Source organism: Kluyveromyces lactis (assembly GCF_000002515.2).
Source record: "Kluyveromyces lactis strain NRRL Y-1140 chromosome D complete sequence".
Taxonomy (NCBI): Eukaryota; Fungi; Ascomycota; class Saccharomycetes; order Saccharomycetales; family Saccharomycetaceae; genus Kluyveromyces; species Kluyveromyces lactis.
Window position 1 is genome coordinate 1538048 of NC_006040.1, and position 24561 is coordinate 1562608.

Genomic DNA, 24561 nt, shown 5'->3' on the forward strand with positions numbered 1-24561 from the left:
TTATGTTTATTTAGATAAGTTGACTTGCGCTGATATTTTGTATACTACAAATAAACTGAAAACGTAGCATTTTGCTTAACACTTTCACTTATGATCTGTTTTAAATGACGTTTTTCTACTAGTTACAGGTAAAGCAGAATCGGAGGGAAAAGGATCAAGTTCACAAGTTGCAGCAACTTTTTTAATAATTTTCATCTGTTGATTAGGGAAGTGCTCAATTAAATGATATCTTTTTTTATAGTTTTCGACCTTTCGTAGACATTTCAATCGTTCTTCCTTTGTGAACTTTATAATAAATGGAGAGTTTAGTGGTTCAGCAATAATTCCGTACTTAAAACTGGTTGGGGCAGAGGGCATAGAAAGTGGAATAACCAAAGGGGACGAAAAATGCTTATGCTTCAACATTTTCCTTCGTCTTTTTATTTCGGTTGCGTCTAGATTATCTTCTTCGTCTTCTGATGAACTGTGGTACCCTATAATCATCGACTTGTCGACTTTAGAAAATAGTTTATCAAGTCGTTTTGAAGAGTCGATCATGAAGTGTCTTTGCTTTCTAGCGTGAATGTTAATTCGATGTTTCATATATTTGTATTTCTTTAACATCAAACGAATGGTCCGTTGAGTCAGTTCTTTTTTTGCATGTAGTTCGTCTTCATCGAATAGATCTTTCACAATTGTGACTTTTGGTAGATAAAGTCGCCAAGAAGCCACTTCTAAATGGTCCAAAATACCTTCTAAGCGATCAGCTTCCAGATCTGAATGGTTTGATTCATCATTCATCATTCTTGTCTCCTGTTTCAGCATCTTTTTATGATAGTTGTCGTATAACTGATCGGAAAGTGGATCTGCAAATTCTGCCATCGCTTGATCTTCCGAAGTGAAACCGATCGGATGATATTCAATGGGAAGTATCATATCTGAAATTTCATTGCGTGTCTTGGAGATGTCTACTTGGTCAGCATGCGGGTGTTCCTGAAGCTTGTTTCTTGAAATCGAAACTGAAAGAGGCCTTGATGGATCAACATCATATTCAGGAATATCAAAGTTAAATTTGTCTTCTTCAGTATTATCAGCAGATTCCGAACGACTCTTCCTTTTCATAGTAGCTACACCATATATCAGGAATTAATGGGATTGAGCCAAAATCACTGTATAACCAAGTATAACTGGTAACAACTATCATCCTCTTTTCTTGGAAATACTGGTTTATTTTCTTGTATATTGTTTAAAAGCCTTAAGATGGAAGTGCAAAGTCGACATAAGTTATACACAGAAAGAACAACAGAGTGAAACTTTCGAACTGAAACAGCAAAAACACTGCAATTTTGAGGATTACAGGTGAGACAAACGGCTGCAAACTATGAGAACACCAAATATGACTTTGTGTGAAGTTTGATAGGACAGGATCACGTGATACATAAAGGCTGAGCTATATGTTAAACGTTTTCATGTTTTGATGTGCGTCAACAAACCTGTAATGCTGATGGATACCATAAACATGAGCGTGTGAAAGGGTTCTCTGAGGTGAAAACAAACTGTTGTTATCCATTGACGTCAAATAACAAGGAAAGGGAAGATTGAGGTTCCCTCCAAAGTGAATTAAATTCTGACTGGGCGATAATTTGAACTAGCGTGTTTAGAGTTTGGAGAAATGATTTCCAGACGAGCAGAGAATCGCAGATCGCTTCCGGAGGACATTTCGGTACAGGAAAAACCAAAAGGTTTCAAGATAAGAAGGAGTTCTTTCACGCAGAAGTTACACATCTATTGGAGATATATATTTGTTCTCTTAATTGGCTGGCTGTTGCTAATACAATATTATGAGCGGACTGTTGTGAAGCGGGCCATGAAAAAATGTGATTGGGATCAATGGGAAGAATGGGATTCGAAGGTGGTGGCCCATAGGGTTGGCCTTTATGCTGACCCTCAGATTATGGATTTGTATTCGTATCCTTCCAGACCAACAATTGTGAATTGGTTCACTAGACAAATACTAGATAATTATCATGCTAGAAACTGGAAGTTCTTTCACTATTACATGAAACCAGACAGTGTTTTCTTTTTAGGGGACCTCTTTGATGGGGGAAGGAATTGGGAAGTCAATGAATGGATTACTGAATATAAAAGATTCAATTCTATTTTTCCGAAGAAGCCAGGTCATTTAACAGTAATGTCTTTACCAGGAAATCATGACATAGGATTTGGGGATACAATTATAGAATCTAGTTTGGAAAGATTTACGACTTTTTTTGGTGATCCTTCTTCGCAATGGACGGTAGGAAACCATACTTTTGTCCTATTAGATACTATTTCGCTTTCAGATAGGCAGAACGAAAACATATCCGCGGTACCCAGAGATTTCATGCATAAATTCGAGATGTCTTCACCAAAGTACCCAAGAATTCTCTTGACTCATGTTCCATTATTCAGAAATCCTATCGAACAACCTTGTGGAAAAATGAGAGAAGCACAAAAACCGTTTCCTTTAATGAAAGGACACCAATACCAAACAGTTATCGATGAAGATCTCTCGAAGGAAGTACTTTCTGCTATTCAGCCCAAAATCGTCTTTTCTGGTGACGATCATGATTATTGTCACGTGAATCATTCTTACTTTGCGAATAATCTTCCGAAAATGGCTGAAGAAATTACTGTAAAATCATGCGCCATGAATATGGGTATTTCAAAGCCAGCCATTCAATTGATTTCGTTATATAATCCAGAAAACGATGACACAAAAACGACTTACAAAACGAATATCTGCTACTTTCCCAACCCATACAAACCTATCATTTCATATTGTGTTGCTTTAAGCATATCAGCTGTACTACTGTTTTGGATGACACTCTTACCACTTTCCTTCAACGAAACTGTCGTTAAACGGTTGCCGTTCAGAAATGCTGATCTTGGGTCAATTCTTCCAATTGCTGCAAAAGAAAACAACGCCATATCTATCAATGCTATCAATTTTAAAGCAGCTAATTGGAGGGTAGAGAAGGAAAGATCGTTCGTAAACTTTCTCTTGAATATGATAGTCTTAATATCGTTCCTATTTTTTGTATTCAGTATTTTCTATAAAGGTAAGTAAATCATAGAATGTCTAAGTTCAGTTACGCAATGAAGCTTTAAATTTACCGATAAAGCCATCCTGATTGTAATCTTCTCTTTTAGAGATATACTCGTCTATTATTTCCCGATCAACGTTAACAAGCCGCCCTTCTTTTGTCAAAGACGTTAGCAATTCAGGTTGGACGGTGAACAAGTTCGAAAGTTCTCTCAATGTAGCAAACTTCTCGTTCAATTCCTCAACGTCCCAGTCTTCTACGGCAGTCTGGAATGCGATGATGTCTTTAGTCACAATGACACCACCGGTTGAGCTAACTTGGAATTTTTTGTAATGATTGAGTAATTGTTCGAAGAGATTGTCTCCAAGTTTTGTTAGGAAAGCTTTCAAGTTTCCATTTTTAAGATATAATGCGGACTGAGAATACACACTGCTCAACACATTAACAAGTTCAGTAGTAGTTTCAGTGTCCTGATCTAAGAAATCTTGTGATTTAGAGAGGAAATCTTTTCTCTTCTGTTTTGACAAAATCAATGTAAATTTCTGATTTAACAGTTTCGATGTCTCTACAATTAAGAGGTTCATTAAAAGTTCACATTTTTTAAAGTAAGCATTAGAAAGCGCTATTACTTTTCTTTTGATGGAGGGGCAGTTCTGTAATAGTGGAAGCACAATACTTTTGATATATGCCGAGACAATACTTATCATTTCGGTTGCGGTCGATATGTATTTCAAGAATTTCAATTCAATGCTTGTTTCTCGATGTATATCAATGGAATTCAACTGAGCATGCGCCACTTCTAACGCTGATTCAATATATGAATCGATAACACCGATTAAAGATGTCTCGACTAACTCATATGTGAAGTCGTCAGCAATAGCTGGAACCAATTCCGTCACCCTAGCCAATGATTCCACCGAGCATTTGATCATTAGATCAATATATGATAAAGTAAAGTAGTCTCTATCGATTTTTTTCGAAGTGATGTTCAATTGTGCAGGATTTTCGTGTTCAAATCGCTTTTCGAATTTATTCTTAAGAAAAAGGTTTAGCTGTGAGAATCTGCCTCCACTTCGCGATGTCAAAATCTTCAGTTCTGGGGAAGATTTGAAATCAGTGACCTCGTTCAACTTGTTGGCGAGACTTCTTGGTCGTATATCACTGTCGAACGATATGTTAAAGTCAGAAGCTTTTTGAACTAAGACGTTTTCTAATGTTCTCTTTTCGACTTCGAAATATTTTGATCTATCAAACAAAATATCAATGAAAAGATTTTTCCAACACTTTTCTAAGCATGCCGAGACTTTGCCATCACTATCCATTTTGAGATTCGACAAAAACTCCGCCAGTTGTTTAACAGAATTGTTAGTTATAGAAAAGTAACTTTGCAACGAGCGGACATAAGCGAGTGATGAGAGAGACAGCGCCGAATTTAAGAGGAAAACCACAAGGGGTCGTAGTTTCAGTTCAAATACCTTTTCGATAAACAAATGCATGACATTCGGAGCTTTATTCTCGAACACTGTGGCGACGACTTTAGATTCGTTTTCAATGGCGTTGAAGACACTTTGGATATATTCAACAACTTTCTCGTCATATTTCAATATATGTGAGTCAGGATTCATCAATTCTGCTTTAAAGACATCGTCAGTGAACAATGCAGATTCCTTAGCTGAGAAGTTTGAAGATTCCTCAAAAAACTGGTGTTTATCGGTGAAGTTCTTAATAATATTAACCCCATTATTGAAAGTATCCAAAATCCAAGCAAGCTGATGTAGTCGAGAATAATCATTTTCTCGATAAGCTGCATTAAAACCTTGTAAAATTCTAACCTCGAAATCAGTAGCTAATTGCTCTATTATTTGTGTAACTTCTTGAGTTTTTGGGACAGATTTGGTATCAAGTTTTTTGGTGAGAATCAATAAAGACTTGAGTATAAGTGCTCCTTGACAAATATCACGTTTATCAGAAGATTCAAGGAGTTTATTTAATTCCGGACAGTCACCTTCTTCAAGGAAAGATGCATAAAAGCTTATTAGTTCCACTGATTTGATGTATGCATTTTTCTGCTTGATTGACTTTTCAAGTTTAGTCCCTAGGGGAGACACTACCTGAGTAACTGCTGATAGCTTGTGGTCTAATTGGTCATAGTTCTGAACAATGTCCTTCAATTGACCACGAGAAACCATGATGCTTTTTGCGTGACTGATTTCCATTTGTGAGACTTGTTGAGTCAATTGGCCGGATCTAGACAATGTTTCCTTCTGTAACTTTTTCAACTCCTTTAAGACCGACTCGAAGGTTCTAATGAAGGGTTTGGCATCCAATTGTTTGTTTTCGGGTATCGAGGCGTTCACTGCAGCAGGGGCATTCTGTTTGGACGCTTGATCTTTGCTCAATTCTGTTACGAATTCATTGACGGTTAAGCCACTTAGAAAATTGTCTGATGTAAGTATTTTTTTCCATTTGACATCCAATTCATATATAGCATTCATATTGTACTCGTATTATGAGATATCCTTTGGCTGGGTCGTTATTGCTCTTCAACGGAAGTCCTGAGTGGTTATTTAGGATCCCCTTTGAAAAGTTGTAAAGAAAGCTCACTGAACTGAATTCCTGCAACAATAGCGCTTCAAAAGCTTCAAACAAATGTTTCTTAATTTATGAAGTATTTTATGGATACAATGCAAGATAGCAGTAAAAGTATTGTAATGCAGTTCCAGTGAGGGTATCGTGATATTGTATTATCAAATACTTAATTACCTTTAAAAAGCTCTTTTCTTACATTTGTTTAGTTTCCAAATTTTCGTAAATAATGGGATTTATTGAAACCAAAACAAACGTGAACAAACAAGTTTACTTTCAATGTCGGCGTCAAAGAACATTAGGTAGGATCTTATACATCATTCTGCGTATCCTTCGTAACAAATAGAACTTTTAGCTTATCATTGTTTGAGATATATCTACTCAATCTGAGTAATAACTATGGCAGTACCAAAGGAAAATATTACAACAGCACATCCACTAACTGCAGAGATAACGACTAAAGATGAAGATGACAAATCCCTTGATTCCCTTCTAGAGCAATTAGACGAAGAAGAAAGCGAGTTCTTGTCACAGTATCGTGATCAAAGGCTGGAAGAACTCAGTGAACACATGAAAAAGATAGAGAAAAACGTCGAATCTGGAGACTACGGATCCGTGCAGACATTCCTAGACGAACAACGGTTGATTCAAGTAACTGCATCTGCAGAAAGATGTGTAGTACATTTTTTTGTAGATTCATTCCGAAAATGTCAAGTTATGGACAGTAAGCTACAAGTAATGGCCGAATCACATTTGTCCACAAGATTCTTCAGGATATCCGTCGCTGATTGTCCATTTTTGGTGGAAAAATTATCGTTAAAGGTACTGCCTGTTGTAATTGCATACCAAAATGGAAAAGAGCAGGATAGGCTGATTGGATTTGCAAAGCTCGGCAACAATGCGAACGATTTCTCTATAGACCATCTTGAAAAATGGCTTCAAAGATCTGGTGTAGTTCCAATGAGAGACACAAAGTTGACAATAATATCTAACAGAAGTAAACAAATCCGATCGAAAAACAAAACCAATAGTGATCAGGAAGACTCTGGTTCTGATTGGGATTAAAACAACAGATAGCGAACGGTTTTTTATCGTCCCCTATGGGGACTTAGTTACAGACCAATCGAAATGCAAATCCAGCAGTCCCAATTACGTCAGGAACCACACGAACCACTAAAATTACGGGACTGCTATTATTACCAAAACCCTGACACGACAATAAACATCCTTACACCCACGTTAGAATAGAAAAGTTTCAGTATTTCCCAAAAAAGGAAACACGTACCTCATATGACACTTTCACCACTTCCAAATTGGGTAAGAATAATGGAACCAAACTACTATGGCTGCATTCATTGGGACTTGTTTCTGGTATTCCTAACAAGTCGGGCAGCCAAATGTAAGTCGTTTGAAACGACTTCGGACTGCTCCCAATTTTTCGTCATCTGAAAAATTTCAAGAAATCCTGCCGGAATCACTGACAAAGGAAGAAAAGTTTGACGAAATATTTTTCAACTCATCATTTTGATATAAAGTTTAACGATCTTTTATGACAGTAAGATGATATATACTTTTATCAAAGCTTTTAACTCTTCTTGTTATAATTATTAGTTAATTCTTCACAGAAATCAACTGCCTGGTAAGAAAGAAGCATCACTGTTGCAGACAAGCCATGCAAATTTTCGTCAAAACCTTAACAGGTAAGACCATTACCTTGGAAGTCGAATCTTCCGACACCATTGACAATGTTAAGTCTAAGATCCAAGACAAGGAAGGTATTCCTCCAGACCAACAAAGATTGATCTTTGCTGGTAAGCAATTGGAAGATGGTAGAACTTTGTCCGACTACAACATCCAAAAGGAATCCACTTTGCACTTGGTCTTGAGATTGAGAGGTGGTGGTAAGAAGAGAAAGAAGAAGGTCTACACTACCCCAAAGAAGATCAGACACAAGCACAAGAAGGTTAAGTTGGCTGTTTTGAACTACTACAAGGTTGATGACGAAGGTAAGGTTGCCAAGTTGAGAAAGGAATGTCCAAACTGTGGCCCAGGTATCTTCTTGGCTAACCACGGTGACAGATTCTACTGTGGTAAGTGTCACTCCACCTTTGCTACCCAAAAATAATTTACAGATTAAGAAGAAAATACAGAGACTGATACTTGGGAACGTCTCCCATCAATTGTTTTCAGTTTGATAACGTTGCTCAGTATTGTCATTTATATTTTTATTGCATACATACATATTTATATATGTTACTTTTTTAATCATGAATTATTTTTAGTTATTAAAAATGAAGGTAATAAGTACTTACCGAGAGTATGAAATTGAATGTACATAGAATTATACTCAATAGATCAATGACAACCCTTTGATATTCCATCGTTTATCAAAAAAAAGGGCTACAGTATTCTTTGTATCGCTTTCATGAAACTGACTCGATATTCATAAGATATGTACGTAATGTACGTATTTTCCATACGTGATTAAATATTGATTAGTATATCTAAATGCGAGATGCTAAGTTAAATAGAAACTGGTAAAATCGATACAAACTCCTGTTGATGAAGCCAGAGTTCGTACTTCTTAAACATGCAAATTTTTTTGTTGAAATGCAATACATTCGGTGGTAAATGTGCTTCATTGAGTCTTATTACAATTGCAGAGTATTTATCATTGTTTCTCATTCAATTGTTTGCTCATTTCTAAAACCATCCTTTTCAAATCTTGATTTTCCTTCACCAATCGAGCCCTATCGAACTCACTATCCTTCAGCTTGACAACAGTCTTGCTTAATTCTTCGCAAGATCTCGCATAGCCGTCTTTGAGGAAATTGAAATTCAATATTAATTTATGGGTATTTATGACTCTTTTCTTCATTTCTGCTACCTGGGTCATGGTAAATTCGTTGGTCAATTTTGGCGGCAATGGAACTTGTTTTAACATTCTTTGAGAATTGATCTTTCTCTTCATTGCTGAGAAATCTTTGTGGGTATTCAAATCCCTGTTTTGTTGGGCATCATTCTTGTCAGACAATGGTGACATCGATTCTGGTGGAGAAAGGGTTTCGTAAACACTCTTACGTTTCTTGTTGGATGGTATATCAATTTCCATATCACCTGAAAAGCCCCTCTTCAAGCTATCTGGAGCACAAAGAAGTCTATTCAATCTATCAGTAAATTCTTTGTCATCTTCCGTCCCAGATTGTAAATCACCTAAGATATGTTCGACGGTAAGATCCGAATCCTTACCCCCATGCGACTGAGGATGCTCTGACTGCTTGTTTGTACCATAGACCAAACCTGGAGAAGAAACATTCGACAAGTAGGGCAAATCAACATCAACGGTAGCAATTGCTTCTGCTAGTACATCGTCCTGAACTTTACCTCCATTAGTCTCTTGCTGAATGATCTTCTGTAGTTCTAAAGCGAAGGTGTTATCAGAATCCGTCTTATCAAATTCAGCATCCTCATTGATAATATGTGAATGCCCTTTAATATCATCCAGATCCATCGACTGATACATATATTGCCACAATCAATTACTCTCTCGAACTAAGTGAATGGTTATACGAGAGTGGTGTTTGAAGTTCAGCTTCTATGAATTGTGAACTCCAGAGCCAAATTTATTAGATATTGTCTCATCTCATCGCATCTTAATGGGATAATTAATCAAAATTTTCATAGGTTAGGAGAAAAAAGAAAATAAAGGTGATACACCATAAAGAATCCTGAGCAATGATGAAACGGCCAAAATACAACGAGAGGTGAAAAATGTATTCTTCATTTTCGCTTAACTTCCATAATGTTAACCTGATTGACTAACGGAGTTACTGCTTAAAGTTTAGGAACCGTATTTAGTTTATTCAAACTTTCTTTTATGTATAAATGATATTTACATGATATACAACAAGATGTGAGACATCATCTGGGATACAGATTTATTTTGATGCTCCATAAATAAACTCAAGCGAGTGAAGAATATAATTTGCGTGATTGACACCGAAAATAGGACATACAACAAAGGCAGTGACTGATTGGGTAACACTTAGAGATCATAAAAGGAAGGTAGGAAAACAAAATACAATTCATCAGTTTGATTTTTTATCATAAACAGGACATCATAAGGTAATAAGCGACCTTAGATCATCATTGATCTGGAAAGTAGTCACAAGATGCTGCCTGTATTCGCAAAATAGATAATTTGTTGAAGAACAATCTGGAGAGAGGAAGATCAAGTTTTAATAATAGTGGAAGCAGTCGAAGTAAAGAGAAGTAAAATTGAGGAAATACTGTAAATGCAATGCTGAAATAATTTGACAATGTGTCAACCATGGGATACAATAAATGAAAAAAAGAGTGTTATTAGGTTCTTTTTTAAGAGTTAGCTACCGTCTCTGGTCATATCATTCGACCTTCTGAAGGCATTGGAAAAATACTGGTAATACGAAGCCAATTTAGACGATTTTTTTTCAGTCTCCTTGATTAGAATATCAGTAGTCTTCTTAATATCAACTACTGTTTCGTCAACTTTCTCAGCTAGACCGTCCATGATTTTGTCAGTCTGTTTCCAACTTTCATCGAGGACCTTTAATACAGAATCGAAACCTCTTTTACCCTTTTCTGCGTTTTCGTGAAATCTATTCACGGACCACTCCTCGATCTTATTACACACTTTAGTAAAAGTGGCATATGCAGTAATTTGGGCTTCCTGTTTGAATAAGGTTCTATTTTGTGGATCGTCTGGATGAGGCATATACTTGACAGTCTCATAAACTTTTAATAAACTTGAACCGGTCAAATTACAGCTTCTGAGAATAAGACTCTTTTCATTTAGGTCAACCACTGATACTTCGCGCACATAACTTATGTTAGAACCACCAACTAGCATCATTACCCATTGCGGAACAGACTGTTTGCACGTTATCAAACGTTCACTTGTGAGAACCTTACCACTAATGTCCAATTCTCTTCTCAAAACATCAACAGCTACTACATGAGTGCTGACCTCGTTAGGATACTTCTTCCAATTGGCCGCGGTGATGTAATCCCAAGAGTAATCAAATACGTGTTGGTTATGGAATAGTCTCATAGTTTTTGTTCGGAATATTACAGTATTTCCCTTAAAGCTTTCCTTTTGAATAATGGTTAAGTATATCAACAGTCGATTATCTAGCGTCCGCAGGGTGAACTAGCAGCTGAATGAAGAGTATACCAAGGAAGCTATTTTTTAAAATAGGGAGACACTGTAAAGCAGTAAGTCTATCTGTTCGGCATTTATATATATGAATATAAAAGATTTCACAAGATAGTCACATAGAATTTCCGTGAAACTTTTTTCGTTTCTTTTTATTTCATATTACCTAATTGAAGTGATGAGCCGTTAGATCGCCAGAGCGATGTTATACCTCAACGGAGAGAGCGGAAGTGCAGACGGAGCAATAGGGTATAAGGTGCTACCGGATCAATTTACTAGCGGCAAGAAGTACGACAAAGTGGTGCTGTCAGTGTTTTTCACAGTGAACCACATACTGGTATAATTCAAAGGTTAATTGCTCATGTATTTCATTTATGATTTATTATTGAAGTCCGGATCTATGTAAGTGTCACATTAATATTAATAGGAGTTTAAGTAAGATGCAAAGTATTTTCGGTTAAGGAATCAGTTTTTGGCAGCCAGCGGATGTTATACAGTCTCAAAGCTATGAGCTTCCGGAAGTTTTCGGAATCGTATATCCGCTGGATAATGTTGTTTTCGTCTTGGATCCACAAGGTTCCATCCTCTTTCTTGGAACCAAAGGTGTATCAAGTTGAAGAACATCGAATTCCTATCATACGGACTGTCTCGATTTCGGGTGATTTTGTGGAATATTGGGTGCTTAGAGCCGATACTTCGTAAGTACTCATGTGTAGTCTGCTGAGTTCCCGCAAGGAAAATATGGTAAATGAATAATATCAATGGATACCATATTCCAAGTCCACAATAACAAATGATTAATAGACTTACAGGAGTGTATCTGACTTGTGGAGAATATGAGAGCCTAAATGATGAAAGCAAGATCAATAGGATACATGAGATCGTGCTTGCCATAAGGAATTCAAGAAAAAATCTGTAGTTTCGTTTCCCAATGCAGTTATTCAACCATTTGCAATGGTGATCATGACTCAAGACACATACATCACATACTGAACAATGTGCTGATCTAGGTGGTCTCCAAATTCTACATGTTTGACAATACTTCATTGATACCGATGCATTAGGGTTTTTGGTGGGTAGAATTGCGTAGTTATAATACTCTTGCGGTATTTTATACGATGCATTCAGATCAGGTATATGGACGTTTCTTGGTACTATTCCTGGATCAGAACACGCTGCCCTGAGGAAACTGCATATCGTCAACAAATAGAAATAATATAGGATAACGATAGCTGGTTTCCAGTTTGTGCCTTTGTGATGCCATAGATAATTGCATTCAAATATAGAAAACAATATTAGTGGAACAATAAACATTGCAAACACAACTATCGAGTAAACGCTTGTTTTTGTAACCGTTCTCACTCTACCACCGAAGAAGAAAGTATAGTTGGTTGTTTCCGTCATCCGGCCATAATTTCTGGAACTACCATCATAAGTATCTAGAGTTATAATCCAGTGTAAAAACTTAACAAAGTAACTGTCATCATTCGTTCCATTTTGCTGCCCATCTCTCGCAGACGGACGATCCTTATCATTTCTCATAAACCGTTCAATCATGTGCAAAGTCAAGTTCGGCACGTTACCAAAGGCTTCATCAAGTATTTGATGTTTATAGAAGCTGTGGCTACTGGAATATGGCCACCTAAACCCTTAGATTTTTATCGCTCAAGTTGCTCACTTCTCAGGTTCGTACTCTTCTTTGTTTATATGGCAAATTTATGCTACCGTCGTTATACTTTATTGGATTTCTTTTTCTGTTTTCACTCTCTAGCTTTCAACGGTTTTTCTATTTAGGGTTATCTGACTAGCAACTAATGGAAAAATCTGGGTAAATTAACAGTAGGTAGTACACATATTTATAAACGTTATACACGTGATTAATTTACACTGATTCTACAATGCAAATACTCGGATTAGTGAGCTGAATAAAGGCTTTAAAGAGCTTCAAATAGAAAAATTGATCATCTCTAAGAAATGGGGGTGGATGCCTTACTACTGTATCAGCCATTATCTTGCATTACCCCCTAATATCCAACCACCAGAACTGTTTATATCGTCATCACCGTACAAATCTAGAGTGAACTTAGGTTTGTTGTAAGTAGGCTTTTTGGAACCTGGTTCTTCATTACTTCTGTCTTGCTGCGTGTGGTCCATTTCTATTGTAGAAACACTTTCCGACCCTGACCTGTTCTGTGTTGAATCTTCGTAAATTTGTATATTTAATTTATTCTGCGAGGTTGAGTTGAGCTCTTTGAGAGGGTGAAGTTTGCCTGATATAAGGGTATTCGATGATTCGACATCAGAAGTTCCTGCAATTGTTTCATCCTCGTGAGATGAAATACAGCCAGACATTAATAAATCTTCTTCGTCTGCTTCCAAAGATGGTATTTTTTTGTTGGGATGGAAACTCAATGCTAATCCGAACTTATCAGAAAGTAGCTCATGATTCAGAAGAATCGGTTTCTTTCTTACTTCTTCGAATGATTTGTTGATCAGATCTTTACCGAACAAGGAACTGCTTGTATTGTTACTGGAGTTATTTTGCCCTTGGGCTTCAATTTTCGGAGCTAGTAGCTTGGAAAAGGTTCCAGGCAATAAACTTAAATTGTTCAACGAGGAGTTTGAGCTGTTGTTACTTGTGGATGGGGATGATATTCTAGAATAGAACACAGGTGGAATTAACCCATGTGAGATGTTACTTGCTGAAGATGAATTTCCAATCTTTCTTCTTTGTGGTGCTGTAATATTATCGGACCCATCACCATCGAAGTGGCCATCATGAACATAGATATTAGTGTATCTATCGCTACGTAGAGAGTTTTGCGTTGGCGAACAAATTTCATCCTCCATATTTTCTAGACTTGGGGGCTCATCTTCTCTCGGTTCCGTAAAGGGGGCTTCCAAAGTAGAGTCTATTAAACTGATGGATCTAAATCTTCTGGTGGCTGAACCCTGCGATGGATCCTTGTTCTGTGTTTCGTTATCAGAAGCATAAGATGAAAGCTTACTTGGAGCATAAAAACTCAATCCGTCGTCATCTTCATCATCATCATCATCATCATCATCATCATCATCATCATCATCATCATCATCATCATCATCATCATCATCATCATTACCGTCATTATCGTCAGCCTCGTCATCTGAACTAGCCTGATTTCCAGAGAAAGGATTATTAGTTTCCGAACTCTGGAATTTTGTTGCTCTATTAGATTTTCTGTTGATGGATAATGATCGTATTCGTACAGATTTGTCCTTATTAGAGGTAAGTATACTATTCTGGAAGCTTAATATCGAAGATGAGTTTCTGGTCAATGGAGTATCATCTTCACTGTCAGTTGGGGAAAAGGTTTCTGATGACGTCAAAGATTTTTTGTTCTTCAAAGAGGTGTTATTTAAGGCCTCTAATGACTGTTCAGATAAGTATGTCGTCAATGGCTTGTCAGACAAAATTGTTAACAACGCCTTAACTCCCGTATTATTCGTAACAACAATGACACAATCACAGTTCATCGGCGACACTTTATGAGAAAATTTGTCGTTTAACCGGCGGTAATATTCCTTAAACGGGGTGGTTGATTTGGATATCATATTATAATTTTCTATTTGATCAAAGTCAACGCAACAAGAGTGCAACATTTCTTTCGAAAGGAAAGTGGTAAACCATTTCAAAGAGGTTGGAGTGACTTTTATTTTATAATTGATATGACATCTTTCGCCAAGAGTTTCTTTTAGTTCCGTCCAAACAGTCTCTATCAAAAACTTGACTGTCTCTACGTATCTCAATGAGCCACTAGAAGAAATTTCCAAATGGAAATCAAAATCGCCTGCGAGTTGTCTTGAAAGTGTCCAAAGTTCATCATTTTCACCTATTATACTCTTCAAAATTTTATCTCTCAGCCTATGCAACTTAAACTTTTTGTTTATTCGAGAGAGCCTGTTATCCTTAAGCTCATCATTATAATAATCAATCGTTGGGATATCGATGTAAAGATATACGTTAAAGTTGCTCATGATCGGCGTCAACCGATCACAATATGAGATGAGATACAAAGAATCGACATTCTGTACTCGAACCTTTGAAGGTTCATGAACCTGCTGGTTCCATAACCGTGATGTTATATTAGTGGAGGAATCCATTTATTATAGTAATCCGTTGGAGATGTATTTGCATAAAATCAAGGATGCCTCAATAATCGGATTATGAATGGGTGTAGTTGAATCATAAGAAGAGAAAGACGCAGACTTACAGGATCTGATTTGCAGCTCAGAACCAGTAGAATAAAAGCAATAGTGATATGTAACAAATTCTCAAACTAGGAAACCTAATCTGCTTATTAATTTTGACCTTTAACCAGCGATAATTGAAGTTGCACCAGTAAATGAGTCAAATCAAACCAAACAAAAAAGTATACTAATTCGAAGACAACGTGAATAAGAAAACAAGGAAACCACAAGGTCCTTCAGCAAAGTTAGCAGCGATAAAGGTACTCTCCTTTGCGTTAAAATAGGAAAAAAAAAATAATGCAGTGGTGTCAAGTAAGGCGAAATCAGCTTCTCGTTCTCCTCTTTCCACAACTGCTGTTTTATGTTCAAGCTTTCACCTTTTCTCGTTCCTGACTTATACCTAGTTTCAGTTTTTTTTTTCTTTCTTCTTTCTTTCTTCTTCCGCTTTAGTTTGAGCGCTGACACTTCAGGTCACGTGACGAGAATTTTTGGACCCTCGTACATGTTTAGCATGACACAAAACGTGATAGGACTTAAGGAAGAGCATCGTACTATACCCCTGCGAGCATCTAATATGGCGGGAAAACTGTATCAGTAGACAAACGGGAACTGTTAGCTTTACTATATTTACATACATATAGTTCATATGTGCTTTGCGATCAACGGTAATTTTTTGTAAGTAAAAGCAGCCAAGACGAAATCAAGCAGATAGTGACATATTTCATTATATAAAATCTCGATATGATAACGATGTATTTCTCACACAAGAAGATATCAGCCATCGTTGTATAAAGAAACCAAGAGGCGAGCGTATAATACACGCTGGACCCAGTTCGCTACTGAATACGCATCATTGCAGTATAAAATGGAGATCAAGAGCAAACTGGACGGTATTGAACCTACACAGGTAGATAGAGCCATTTTAGAGAGTCAAAAAGCAAAAAGTGGTTCCTATAGTCCATATTCAAAATTTAGGGTCGGATGTTGCATACTGACAAAAGATGGTACTTATATCACAGGAAGCAATGTGGAGAATGCTACGTATGGAGCCACCATATGTGCAGAAAGAGCTGCTATCGTGAAAGCTGTCACAAGCTCCCACAGAGCAGATTGGGTTTGTGTCGCTATCAACAGCGATATGAGAGATAATTACATTCCGCCATGTGGAATCTGTCGGCAAACGATCAGAGAGTTTGGAAAAGAAGATCTGCCAATAATAATGACAAACTGCGACACCTCTGTCAAAAAAATTATGACCCTCAATGAACTATTGCCAGAAAGCTTCGGCCCAGATCACTTTCATAGGTGAGCTAAGATTCGACTCTTTTTTGTGCAAGATTTGAACTTTTCCATAGTAAGAAACGAAATCAAAAATCAAGAAAGTTCTATATAGTAATTATTCATTAGCGTTTTGAGAGAAAGTTAAGAAAACATGCCTTTGGAAAACACCTTCTCATAAGCTAGCTACTTAGGATCAGAAGTAACCGCCAGTTAATCAAAATTTTCTAAGCACTATTCTCTCAATCGCCCTAAACCGAGGTTGTTCCTAAGATATTTAGAAATGTGTCATAGATAATGCGGAGTCTTCGCACTGTAGAATTAAAAGAAAAGTATGACATTTAAACTCATCTGACTTTTCAAATAAAATTTTTTGTTTCGACCTTTAATAAAGAACATGAGAACGAGATGCGATGAGAGAAGCTCAGATACAGCTCTTTCTACTCCTCTCTCTCACTTATTTATACCAAACGTATTCCAAGTGATATAGAAGGTGTTTCTGAACTGCACTTACTGACATAGCAGCTGTAAATCTTGGAAGACACTAAGAGGAAAAAATGCAGGAAAAAATCGCTAATGTCCGTTGTTCTAGTCTACAATGTGGTAAAGTTACAGATTCGATGTTAAAATGCCCGATTTGCTTGAAGCAAGGTATTGAAGAGGTCTTTTGTGGAGAATCTTGTTTCAAAGACGGGTACAAACAGCATAAGGCTTTACATTATGGTACAGATGGTTCTGGTGAGGTGTATGATCCGTTTCCAAAATTCAAGTATACTGGCAAGCTGAAAGCTCAATACCCTCTGTCGCCAAAAAGACAGGTCCCAGATGAGATCGAGAAACCAGATTGGGCAGAAAATGGGCTACCCATCATCGAACAAAGAAATGATAGAACAAACAAGATTCCTGTCTACAATAAGGAGCAAATTAAGAGGATCAGAAAAGCTTGTGCTCTAGGTAGAGAAGTGCTAGATGTTGCGGCCGCCGCAGTTAGACCAGGTATCACTACGGATGAAATTGATGAGATAGTGCATAACGAGACTATCAAGAGGGGAGCATACCCATCTCCTCTCAACTACTATAATTTCCCTAAATCCGTCTGTACTTCTGTGAACGAGATTATCTGTCATGGTGTTCCTGACAAATATGTTCTAAAAGAGGGAGATATTGTCAATTTAGATGTCTCATTGTATTACCAAGGCATGCATGCAGATTTAAACGAAACTTACTACGTTGGTGAGACTATCGCCAAGGATGTCATAAATACCGTTGAAACTGCCCGTGAATGTTTGAAACTCGCCATCAAGATGTGTAAACCAGGCGTAACTTTTCAATCCTTGGGAGACTGCATTGAAAAGCACTCCAAATCCAACAAATGCTCTGTTGTTAGGACTTACTGTGGTCATGGTGTCGGTGAGTTTTTCCACTGTGCCCCCAGCATTCCACATTATGCTAACAACAGAACGCCCGGTGTCATGAAACCTGGAATGGTCTTCACTATAGAACCTATGATTAACGAAGGTGTATGGCAAGATATCACCTGGCCTGACGATTGGACTTCTTCAACAAAGGATGGTAAAGTTAGTGCTCAGTTTGAGCAAACCCTTTTGGTCACCGAGAATGGTGTTGAAGTCTTGACGGCAAGGAACAAGAAGTCTCCAGGCGGCCCAAGAAATAGGATAAAATAGACCCAGTGAAATGACAATAGTTAAAAAATGAATATCAATAGAGAAAGTTACTGTTTACCTCGTTTCGTATAGGAAACAATCCATAAAACAGCCATCATCGTCGTCATAACGGACATCATTTCGGCATAGTCTTTCATGTGAATAGATTCAATACATATCATCATATAAATCAATTTACAGAAGACCAAAATATTTAGAGAATTCTCATTGAAAACCACTATTAGTATTTATTATACTGAAGATGTGCGGTCCTACTAAAGTATAATCTTCATCATCTTTGCATAAATATGAGGATCACGACAGCATGGATTGTTGCTTTGCTTCAATAACCGGGTAACCATTAGCTTTCGCCACTTCCAAAGAAAAAAAATTAATCGAAAACAGTGATCTAAGTTTTCTGATGGAGAAAGTAAAGCTTTTAATTATGGCTAACGTTCGGTGTTGAAGAAGAATAACATTCAAAAGAGTGAAAGATACTGTTGCATTTTCGTCCACAACGTTGATTCTAATAGAACCGAAATCAATCTATACTCTCTAATATTTAGTTGTGATATTCATTGCAGTCAATTGCTTGCATCTTATTATCCAGATCAAAAGTCATAATTTGACAATACCAATTACGTGCAGTGCATAATAGAGAGAAAGCAAGATAATTATGTCAGTTCAGTTGTTAAATCCAAAGGCCGAGTCCCTAAGAAGAGATGCTGCTTTAAAAGTCAACGTCACTTCAGCGGAGGGTCTTCAATCCGTTTTGGAAACTAACCTAGGACCTAAGGGTACTTTGAAAATGTTGGTCGATGGTGCCGGTAATATCAAGTTGACCAAAGATGGTAAAGTCCTATTGACTGAAATGCAAATACAGTCTCCGACTGCTGTCATGATTGCTCGTGCAGCCACTGCCCAAGATGAAATTACTGGGGACGGTACTACAACCGTTGTCTGCTTGGTGGGAGAACTGATGAAACAAGCTTATAGATATATTCAAGAAGGTGTCCATCCAAGAACAATTACTGACGGGTTTGAGATTGCAAGAAAGGAAACCTTAAGTTTTTTGGATACCTTCAAAATCGAAAAGAGCGCTGAGGAGGATTTGGATCGTGAATTTTTATTGCAGGTTGCCAGAAGTTCCTTATGTACTAAAGTCAACCCAGAACTCACTGAAGTTTTAACACCAATCGTCACTGATGCTGTTTTGGCTGTTCAAGATCCTAACAACAGAAATCTAGATTTACACATGATTGAAATAATGCAAATGCAACATCTATCTCCACAGGATACCACTTTTGTTAAAGGATTAATTTTGGATCATGGAGGAAGACATCCTGATATGCCAACCAGAGTCGAAAATGCACATGTTTTGATTCTAAATGTTTCTTTGGAATATGAGAAGACGGAAGTCAACTCTGGTTTCTTTTACAGCTCTGCTGACCAACGAGACAAGTTGGCTGCTAGTGAAAGAAAATTTGTTGATGAGAAATTAAAAAAAATCATCGACTTGAAGAATGAAGTATGTGGTATGGATTCTAAAGAGGGTTTTGTTATCATAAACCAAAAAGGTATCGACCCAATGTCATTAGATGTTCTTGCTAAACACAACATTCTTGCTCTAAGAAGAGCCAAGAGACGTAATATGGAAAGACTACAACTCGTCACTGGGGGTGAAGCTCAAAATTCCGTTGATGATCTTTCGCCTAAAATTTTAGGTTATTCCGGATTGGTTTACCAGGAAACTATCGGCGAGGAGAAATTTACTTACGTCACCGAAAACAGAGATCCTAAGTCTTGTACCATTTTGATTAAAGGTTCTACTCACCACGCTTTGACCCAAACCAAAGATGCAGTAAGAGATGGTTTAAGAGCTGTTGCAAATGTCATCAAAGACAGTGCTGTCGTTCCTGGCGCTGGGGCATTCTTCATTTCTGCTTCCCAGCACTTGAAAAGGGCGAATATGAACAAGCTAGGCGCCAAAGGTAAAGCAAAAACAGGTGTACAAGCCTTTTCAGACGCACTTTTGTCTATTCCTAAGACATTAATAAAGAATTCCGGATATGATGCCCTTGATGTACTTGCCCAATGCCAAGACGAGTTGGAAGAAGATGAGACAAGAATAGTGGGTGTTGATCTAAATATTGGCGACTCTTGTGATCCAACTATAGAAGGTGTTTGGGACTCTTATCGTGTCCTCAGAAATGCAGTAACTGGTGCCGCAGGTATAGCCTCTAACTTGTTGCTATGCGACGAACTACTCAGAGCCGGTAGATCTACATTGAAGGAAGGTCCACCACAATAATGAAGCTGGTACAATTAAAAAATATCACTGTCTTTAACGTAGGTTCCAAAATCAAATAGAATTATGTATACTAAATGGAAATAAATACGAAGTACAAGACTCAAGTTTGGCCGATGTATATGTAATATGCGATCTCTTCACGAGTGCTATAGATCCAAATCTACGTGTTGGCCAAATACCGTTTCCATCACCGAAAACGAAATACTAATATACTTCAAAAAATGATTAAACATCAAAACTGGAAGCACCTTTATAATAAACAGACACACCAAAAGTACAGAAAGTACGGACGAGAGTGAAGTCATTGACTGCAAACCATTGAACAGCATACCTCATCGGGATCACATATATACCAGAGTAATATGCTGAATTCAGAATTGTCCTTAAGAGACAGACAGATTCTGTCTATTGAAAAGATGCTACTGTTCAATTCAGATAAAGGAACGGAAGCAGCAACAAGCAATCTTGATGAACAAGAGATCGTTTGGAAAGTACTGATCATGGATGCTAGGAGCACCGCTATAATATCATCTGTTATGAGAGTCAATGACTTGTTAAAATCCAATGTTACAGTTCACGCCCTTATCACACAACAGAGATCCCCTTTACCTGATGTTCCAGCAGTGTATTTCGTGGAACCAACAGAAGCGAACATCGATGCGATTGTCCAGGACTTGAAAGAAGATAAGTATTCAGAAACATACATCAATTTCACAACTACATTGAAAAGAGATCTTTTAGAAACCTTTGCAAGCAAGGCTTCTGCTACTGGCAAGTCTGACAGAATAAAACAAGTGTACGATCAATATTTGGATTTCGTTGTAACAGAACCGGAAATGTTTTCATTGGAGATGCCCGGCACTTATGGACTTATTAATAATCCTCAGAGTTCTGAGGACGTTATCACTAATCTATGCGATTCAATTGCTACTGGGATCTTCAATGCTATCGTCACAATTGGAACTATACCTATTATTAGAGCACAAAGGGGTGGTGCTGCTGAAATGGTGGCTCAAAAACTTGAAACCAAACTGCGTGATTATGTCAATGGTACCAGATCTTCAGCTAGTGGATCAACTTCATTTGAGCGGTTTGTTCTTGTTATAGTGGATAGAAATATTGACATTGCTTCTATGTTTGCACATTCCTGGATTTATCAATGTTTGGTATTTGATGTTTTCAAATTATCAAGAAACACTATAACCATGCCTACCACCAACGAGCAAAACGAAGAGGTTATTAAAAAAATGGATATAGACCCAAAAGATTTTTTCTGGATTGCCAATTCTCATCTACCATTCCCTGATGCTGTCGAGAACGTGGAAACTGAACTTTCGAATTACAAAAAAGATGCAGAAGAAATTACCAAGAAGACTGGTGTAAGCAATTTGACAGATCTTGATCCAACAGGACAAAGTGACACTATACAAATTCAAGAAGCTGTGAAAAAATTACCACTTCTCACAGCTAGAAAATCTACCATTGATACACACATGACAGTTCTCGCAGGGCTTTTGAAACAGCTTGAAAGCAAAGGCTTAGATTCTTTCTTTGAGTTGGAACAATCTTCCGATTCTTCTAAAACCAGACAAGATTTCCTTGCTGCTCTTAAAGATGGAAAGACTAACAACATCGAAGATAAGGCGCGTACGTATATCATAATGTACCTGACAGCACAAGAAATATTGCCTAGCGCCTTTGTCAAAGAAGTGGAGCAATATTTCCAAAGCGTCGAGTATGATATCAGCGCATTAAAGTACATATATGATTTGAGACATATGTTCAAACTCTCTTCAATGGCATTACAAAATAAATCATTAGAAACGCATACATCCGCTAATTCAGAAGGCCAGGACGGTAACGCATCACAGCTTCTCTCCGGACTATCAAACAAGTTATATGGATTAACTGAGGGGAAAATACAAGGTGTTAGTTCTCTTCTTTCTGGAATCAAACAACTTCTTCCCGAGAAGAAAACGATTCCCATTACCAATATCGTCGAAGCCATCATGGATCCATTGAACAGCTCAAAAAAGAACCTTCACATTACAAGTGAATATCTTTACTTTGATCCTAGAAGCACAAGGGGTTCGCACGAGAAGCTACCAAAGAGTCAGACATATAATAAATCCTTGGTGTTTGTTGTAGGTGGCGGTAATTACTTTGAATACCAAAATCTTCAAGAATGGGTTCACCAACATGAAAATAGCAACAAGAAGGTCATTTATGGTAGCACTGATATAATCTCCCCTAACGGATTCTTGAAAGAGATCTCAGGATTTAAAAAGTGAGGTTATAATATAGATTTATGATTTTATTTGTTGTCAGTATATATTTATAATAAACTTATACTTTGATGAAGTAAGATGCCATGTTAACACGAAATTAAAGTTACAAGTAATTTTCAGATTGTTCCAAGATCTTCGTAGACCTTTTAGCATCTAAAAATAATAGCTTTGCTTCTTCAACATCTGCCACCGATATTTCGGCGCGGTTTGCAATCTTAGCAATGATACCTGATGGTGATAGAAGCTGTAGAACATAACGCAAAGAAGTTTCTGTGCCTAAAGTCGCCAAAAATTCCAATGCTTCGTCCTCCACCTGCAAGTTCTCTACAGCAGCTCTCTTTGATATGATTGTTTTGATCTCTTCTCTGTTATAAGGTAGAGTTCGAACAATTAGGAGTCTATCTATCAAATCTGGTGGAACACCGTGAGGAGAAACAACGTCGTCAGTGCCGCGTACGGTGATCATTCCTCTGTTTGAGGCCAAAACAACCACAGGTGCAATATCAGATTCTAATGCTCTGTTTAAGTAAGTAAATATTTCGATGTCAAGCATATTCACTTCATCAATGAAAAGAACACCCGGGACAAGTTCTGCTACACCTTGGTCAATGTACTTTGCGACAACCTTATTAACCTCGTGTCTAAGCTTTTCTGTTATCTCTGTCTTCTTTGGTTTCATGAGCTGTCCCATCATCGAAATGACATCTTGTCCACCTTGAGGTCTGGCATTAGCGACATCTAGATCATGTAAAGTGACATCCTGAACTATTTCCTTCTTCTTATGCACTTCTCCCTTTGGAAGGGGAACGTACTCTTCCGCTTCCAAATCGAATTCAGTTGCGAAGGCATCTGATCTACCAACTCTTTTCACCGCACCTGTATTTGATTCGATATAAATAACGTCACCAACAGAAACCTTTTCTCTTTGAATGCTTTCGTATATAGTTGGATCAAGCCTCAATGTCTTAGTACCCTTGGCAGACTTCAATCCGACGATAACATGCGAGATTGTCTTACCATAACCACCCAACGGATTTTCCGCTTCCTCTGGAGTTAATTCGGTAACTTCACCTTCGTAAACTTCCTTTGTTTCTTTAATTCTTAATCCAATGGCTCTTCTGAAGTTTTCCATCAAAGCTTCTGTCTTTTTCACTTCAACGGAATACAATTCAGAGCCCACTAAGGGACAAAATGGAACTTTAGGACCAAGTTCCTGCGATATTGCCAAAGCCAAAGCTGTCTTACCAGTGGATGGCCCACCAGCCAATAAGATAGCTTTACCAGACATTTTCTTGGCTTTGATCAAATCGACGATGACACCACACGCTTCCCGAGCTTCTGCTTGCCCCACAAAACCACCTTCCACTTGCTTTGCTACACCAAACTCATCTAAACCTAACCCTTTAATGTGTGTGTGAGCTGCAGTACGGGTATACGCAGTGCTTGATTGTTCCTGCACTTCACTGATTTGTACCATGTTAACGTTATACTATCGCAAGAAGGAAAATATAGATGGTAATAATAGATATCTTCTCCTAGTTTTCTTTCGACTGCAGGACTATTAAAAAATTGAAAGGCTGATCCGTTACTACTACTCAATCGAAAGCTAGCTAAAGAAGACCGGTCAATACTTGAAAATCATCAAAGAAACCCAGATTTGAAGAGATGTCGACTGCTGTTTTTTCTTCTAAATTGCCCAGTAAACAAGAAAAGCATACATATCATCACATACGGAATTGATAGTTGTCCACGTGATTAGATATCATGCCTTTTTTTTTTATTTAGTTTCTACGCTGCATTGACAGTTGAGCAGGACCAATGCAATCGAGGTAAGAAATCCACCAATGTCGTGCTCACAGTATCTTACAGCTAAAGGTTCAAAAAATGTTTGTATAGCTTGTCAGGGCAAACAGCTTGATATCCTTATCAAATGAAACTATGGTGTCCG

At 37.6% G+C, this 24561-nt stretch overlaps 14 protein-coding genes across 14 annotated transcripts; 7 read left to right on the forward strand and 7 right to left on the reverse strand.

Annotated features, from left to right (window-relative positions):
• Window positions 1-84: 84 nt before the first annotated feature.
• SAS4 (Sas4p) lies at window positions 85-1101 on the reverse strand (the record flags this gene model as incomplete). The annotated part of the gene is made up of 1 exon (XM_453867.1): window positions 85-1101. One exon carries the CDS (start codon window positions 1099-1101, stop codon window positions 85-87), a length of 1017 nt encoding a protein of 338 aa, XP_453867.1.
• Window positions 1102-1651: 550 nt separating this feature from the next.
• Window positions 1652-3088, forward strand: CDC1 (putative lipid phosphatase CDC1; the record flags this gene model as incomplete). Its single annotated transcript, XM_453868.1, has 1 exon — window positions 1652-3088. One exon carries the CDS (start codon window positions 1652-1654, stop codon window positions 3086-3088), a length of 1437 nt encoding a protein of 478 aa, XP_453868.1.
• Window positions 3089-3106: 18 nt separating this feature from the next.
• SEC10 (exocyst subunit SEC10) lies at window positions 3107-5560 on the reverse strand (the record flags this gene model as incomplete). Its single annotated transcript, XM_453869.1, has 1 exon — window positions 3107-5560. One exon carries the CDS (start codon window positions 5558-5560, stop codon window positions 3107-3109), a length of 2454 nt encoding a protein of 817 aa, XP_453869.1.
• Window positions 5561-6050: 490 nt separating this feature from the next.
• PLP1 (Plp1p) lies at window positions 6051-6716 on the forward strand (the record flags this gene model as incomplete). The annotated part of the gene is made up of 1 exon (XM_453870.1): window positions 6051-6716. The coding sequence occupies one exon, from the start codon at window positions 6051-6053 to the stop codon at window positions 6714-6716; it is 666 nt and encodes a 221-aa protein (XP_453870.1).
• A 607-nt stretch (window positions 6717-7323) lies between these two features.
• RPS31 (ubiquitin-40S ribosomal protein S31 fusion protein) lies at window positions 7324-7776 on the forward strand (the record flags this gene model as incomplete). Its single annotated transcript, XM_453871.1, has 1 exon — window positions 7324-7776. The coding sequence occupies one exon, from the start codon at window positions 7324-7326 to the stop codon at window positions 7774-7776; it is 453 nt and encodes a 150-aa protein (XP_453871.1).
• Window positions 7777-8322: 546 nt separating this feature from the next.
• ATC1 (Atc1p) lies at window positions 8323-9174 on the reverse strand (the record flags this gene model as incomplete). Its single annotated transcript, XM_453872.1, has 1 exon — window positions 8323-9174. The coding sequence occupies one exon, from the start codon at window positions 9172-9174 to the stop codon at window positions 8323-8325; it is 852 nt and encodes a 283-aa protein (XP_453872.1).
• An 858-nt stretch (window positions 9175-10032) lies between these two features.
• KLLA0_D18348g (PRELI/slowmo family protein) lies at window positions 10033-10740 on the reverse strand (the record flags this gene model as incomplete). The annotated part of the gene is made up of 1 exon (XM_453873.1): window positions 10033-10740. The coding sequence occupies one exon, from the start codon at window positions 10738-10740 to the stop codon at window positions 10033-10035; it is 708 nt and encodes a 235-aa protein (XP_453873.1).
• Window positions 10741-11334: 594 nt separating this feature from the next.
• Window positions 11335-12402, reverse strand: ERF2 (palmitoyltransferase ERF2; the record flags this gene model as incomplete). Its single annotated transcript, XM_453874.1, has 1 exon — window positions 11335-12402. The coding sequence occupies one exon, from the start codon at window positions 12400-12402 to the stop codon at window positions 11335-11337; it is 1068 nt and encodes a 355-aa protein (XP_453874.1).
• Window positions 12403-12852: 450 nt separating this feature from the next.
• SND1 (Snd1p) lies at window positions 12853-14985 on the reverse strand (the record flags this gene model as incomplete). The annotated part of the gene is made up of 1 exon (XM_453875.1): window positions 12853-14985. The coding sequence occupies one exon, from the start codon at window positions 14983-14985 to the stop codon at window positions 12853-12855; it is 2133 nt and encodes a 710-aa protein (XP_453875.1).
• A 952-nt stretch (window positions 14986-15937) lies between these two features.
• Window positions 15938-16381, forward strand: CDD1 (cytidine deaminase; the record flags this gene model as incomplete). The annotated part of the gene is made up of 1 exon (XM_453876.1): window positions 15938-16381. One exon carries the CDS (start codon window positions 15938-15940, stop codon window positions 16379-16381), a length of 444 nt encoding a protein of 147 aa, XP_453876.1.
• Window positions 16382-16907: 526 nt separating this feature from the next.
• Window positions 16908-18035, forward strand: MAP1 (methionine aminopeptidase MAP1; the record flags this gene model as incomplete). The annotated part of the gene is made up of 1 exon (XM_453877.1): window positions 16908-18035. One exon carries the CDS (start codon window positions 16908-16910, stop codon window positions 18033-18035), a length of 1128 nt encoding a protein of 375 aa, XP_453877.1.
• Window positions 18036-18690: 655 nt separating this feature from the next.
• On the forward strand, window positions 18691-20325 carry CCT6 (chaperonin-containing T-complex subunit CCT6; the record flags this gene model as incomplete). Its single annotated transcript, XM_453878.1, has 1 exon — window positions 18691-20325. One exon carries the CDS (start codon window positions 18691-18693, stop codon window positions 20323-20325), a length of 1635 nt encoding a protein of 544 aa, XP_453878.1.
• A 362-nt stretch (window positions 20326-20687) lies between these two features.
• Window positions 20688-22616, forward strand: SLY1 (syntaxin-binding protein; the record flags this gene model as incomplete). Its single annotated transcript, XM_453879.1, has 1 exon — window positions 20688-22616. One exon carries the CDS (start codon window positions 20688-20690, stop codon window positions 22614-22616), a length of 1929 nt encoding a protein of 642 aa, XP_453879.1.
• Window positions 22617-22716: 100 nt separating this feature from the next.
• On the reverse strand, window positions 22717-24090 carry RVB1 (RuvB family ATP-dependent DNA helicase pontin; the record flags this gene model as incomplete). The annotated part of the gene is made up of 1 exon (XM_453880.1): window positions 22717-24090. The coding sequence occupies one exon, from the start codon at window positions 24088-24090 to the stop codon at window positions 22717-22719; it is 1374 nt and encodes a 457-aa protein (XP_453880.1).
• Between the last annotated feature and the right edge of the window lie 471 nt (window positions 24091-24561).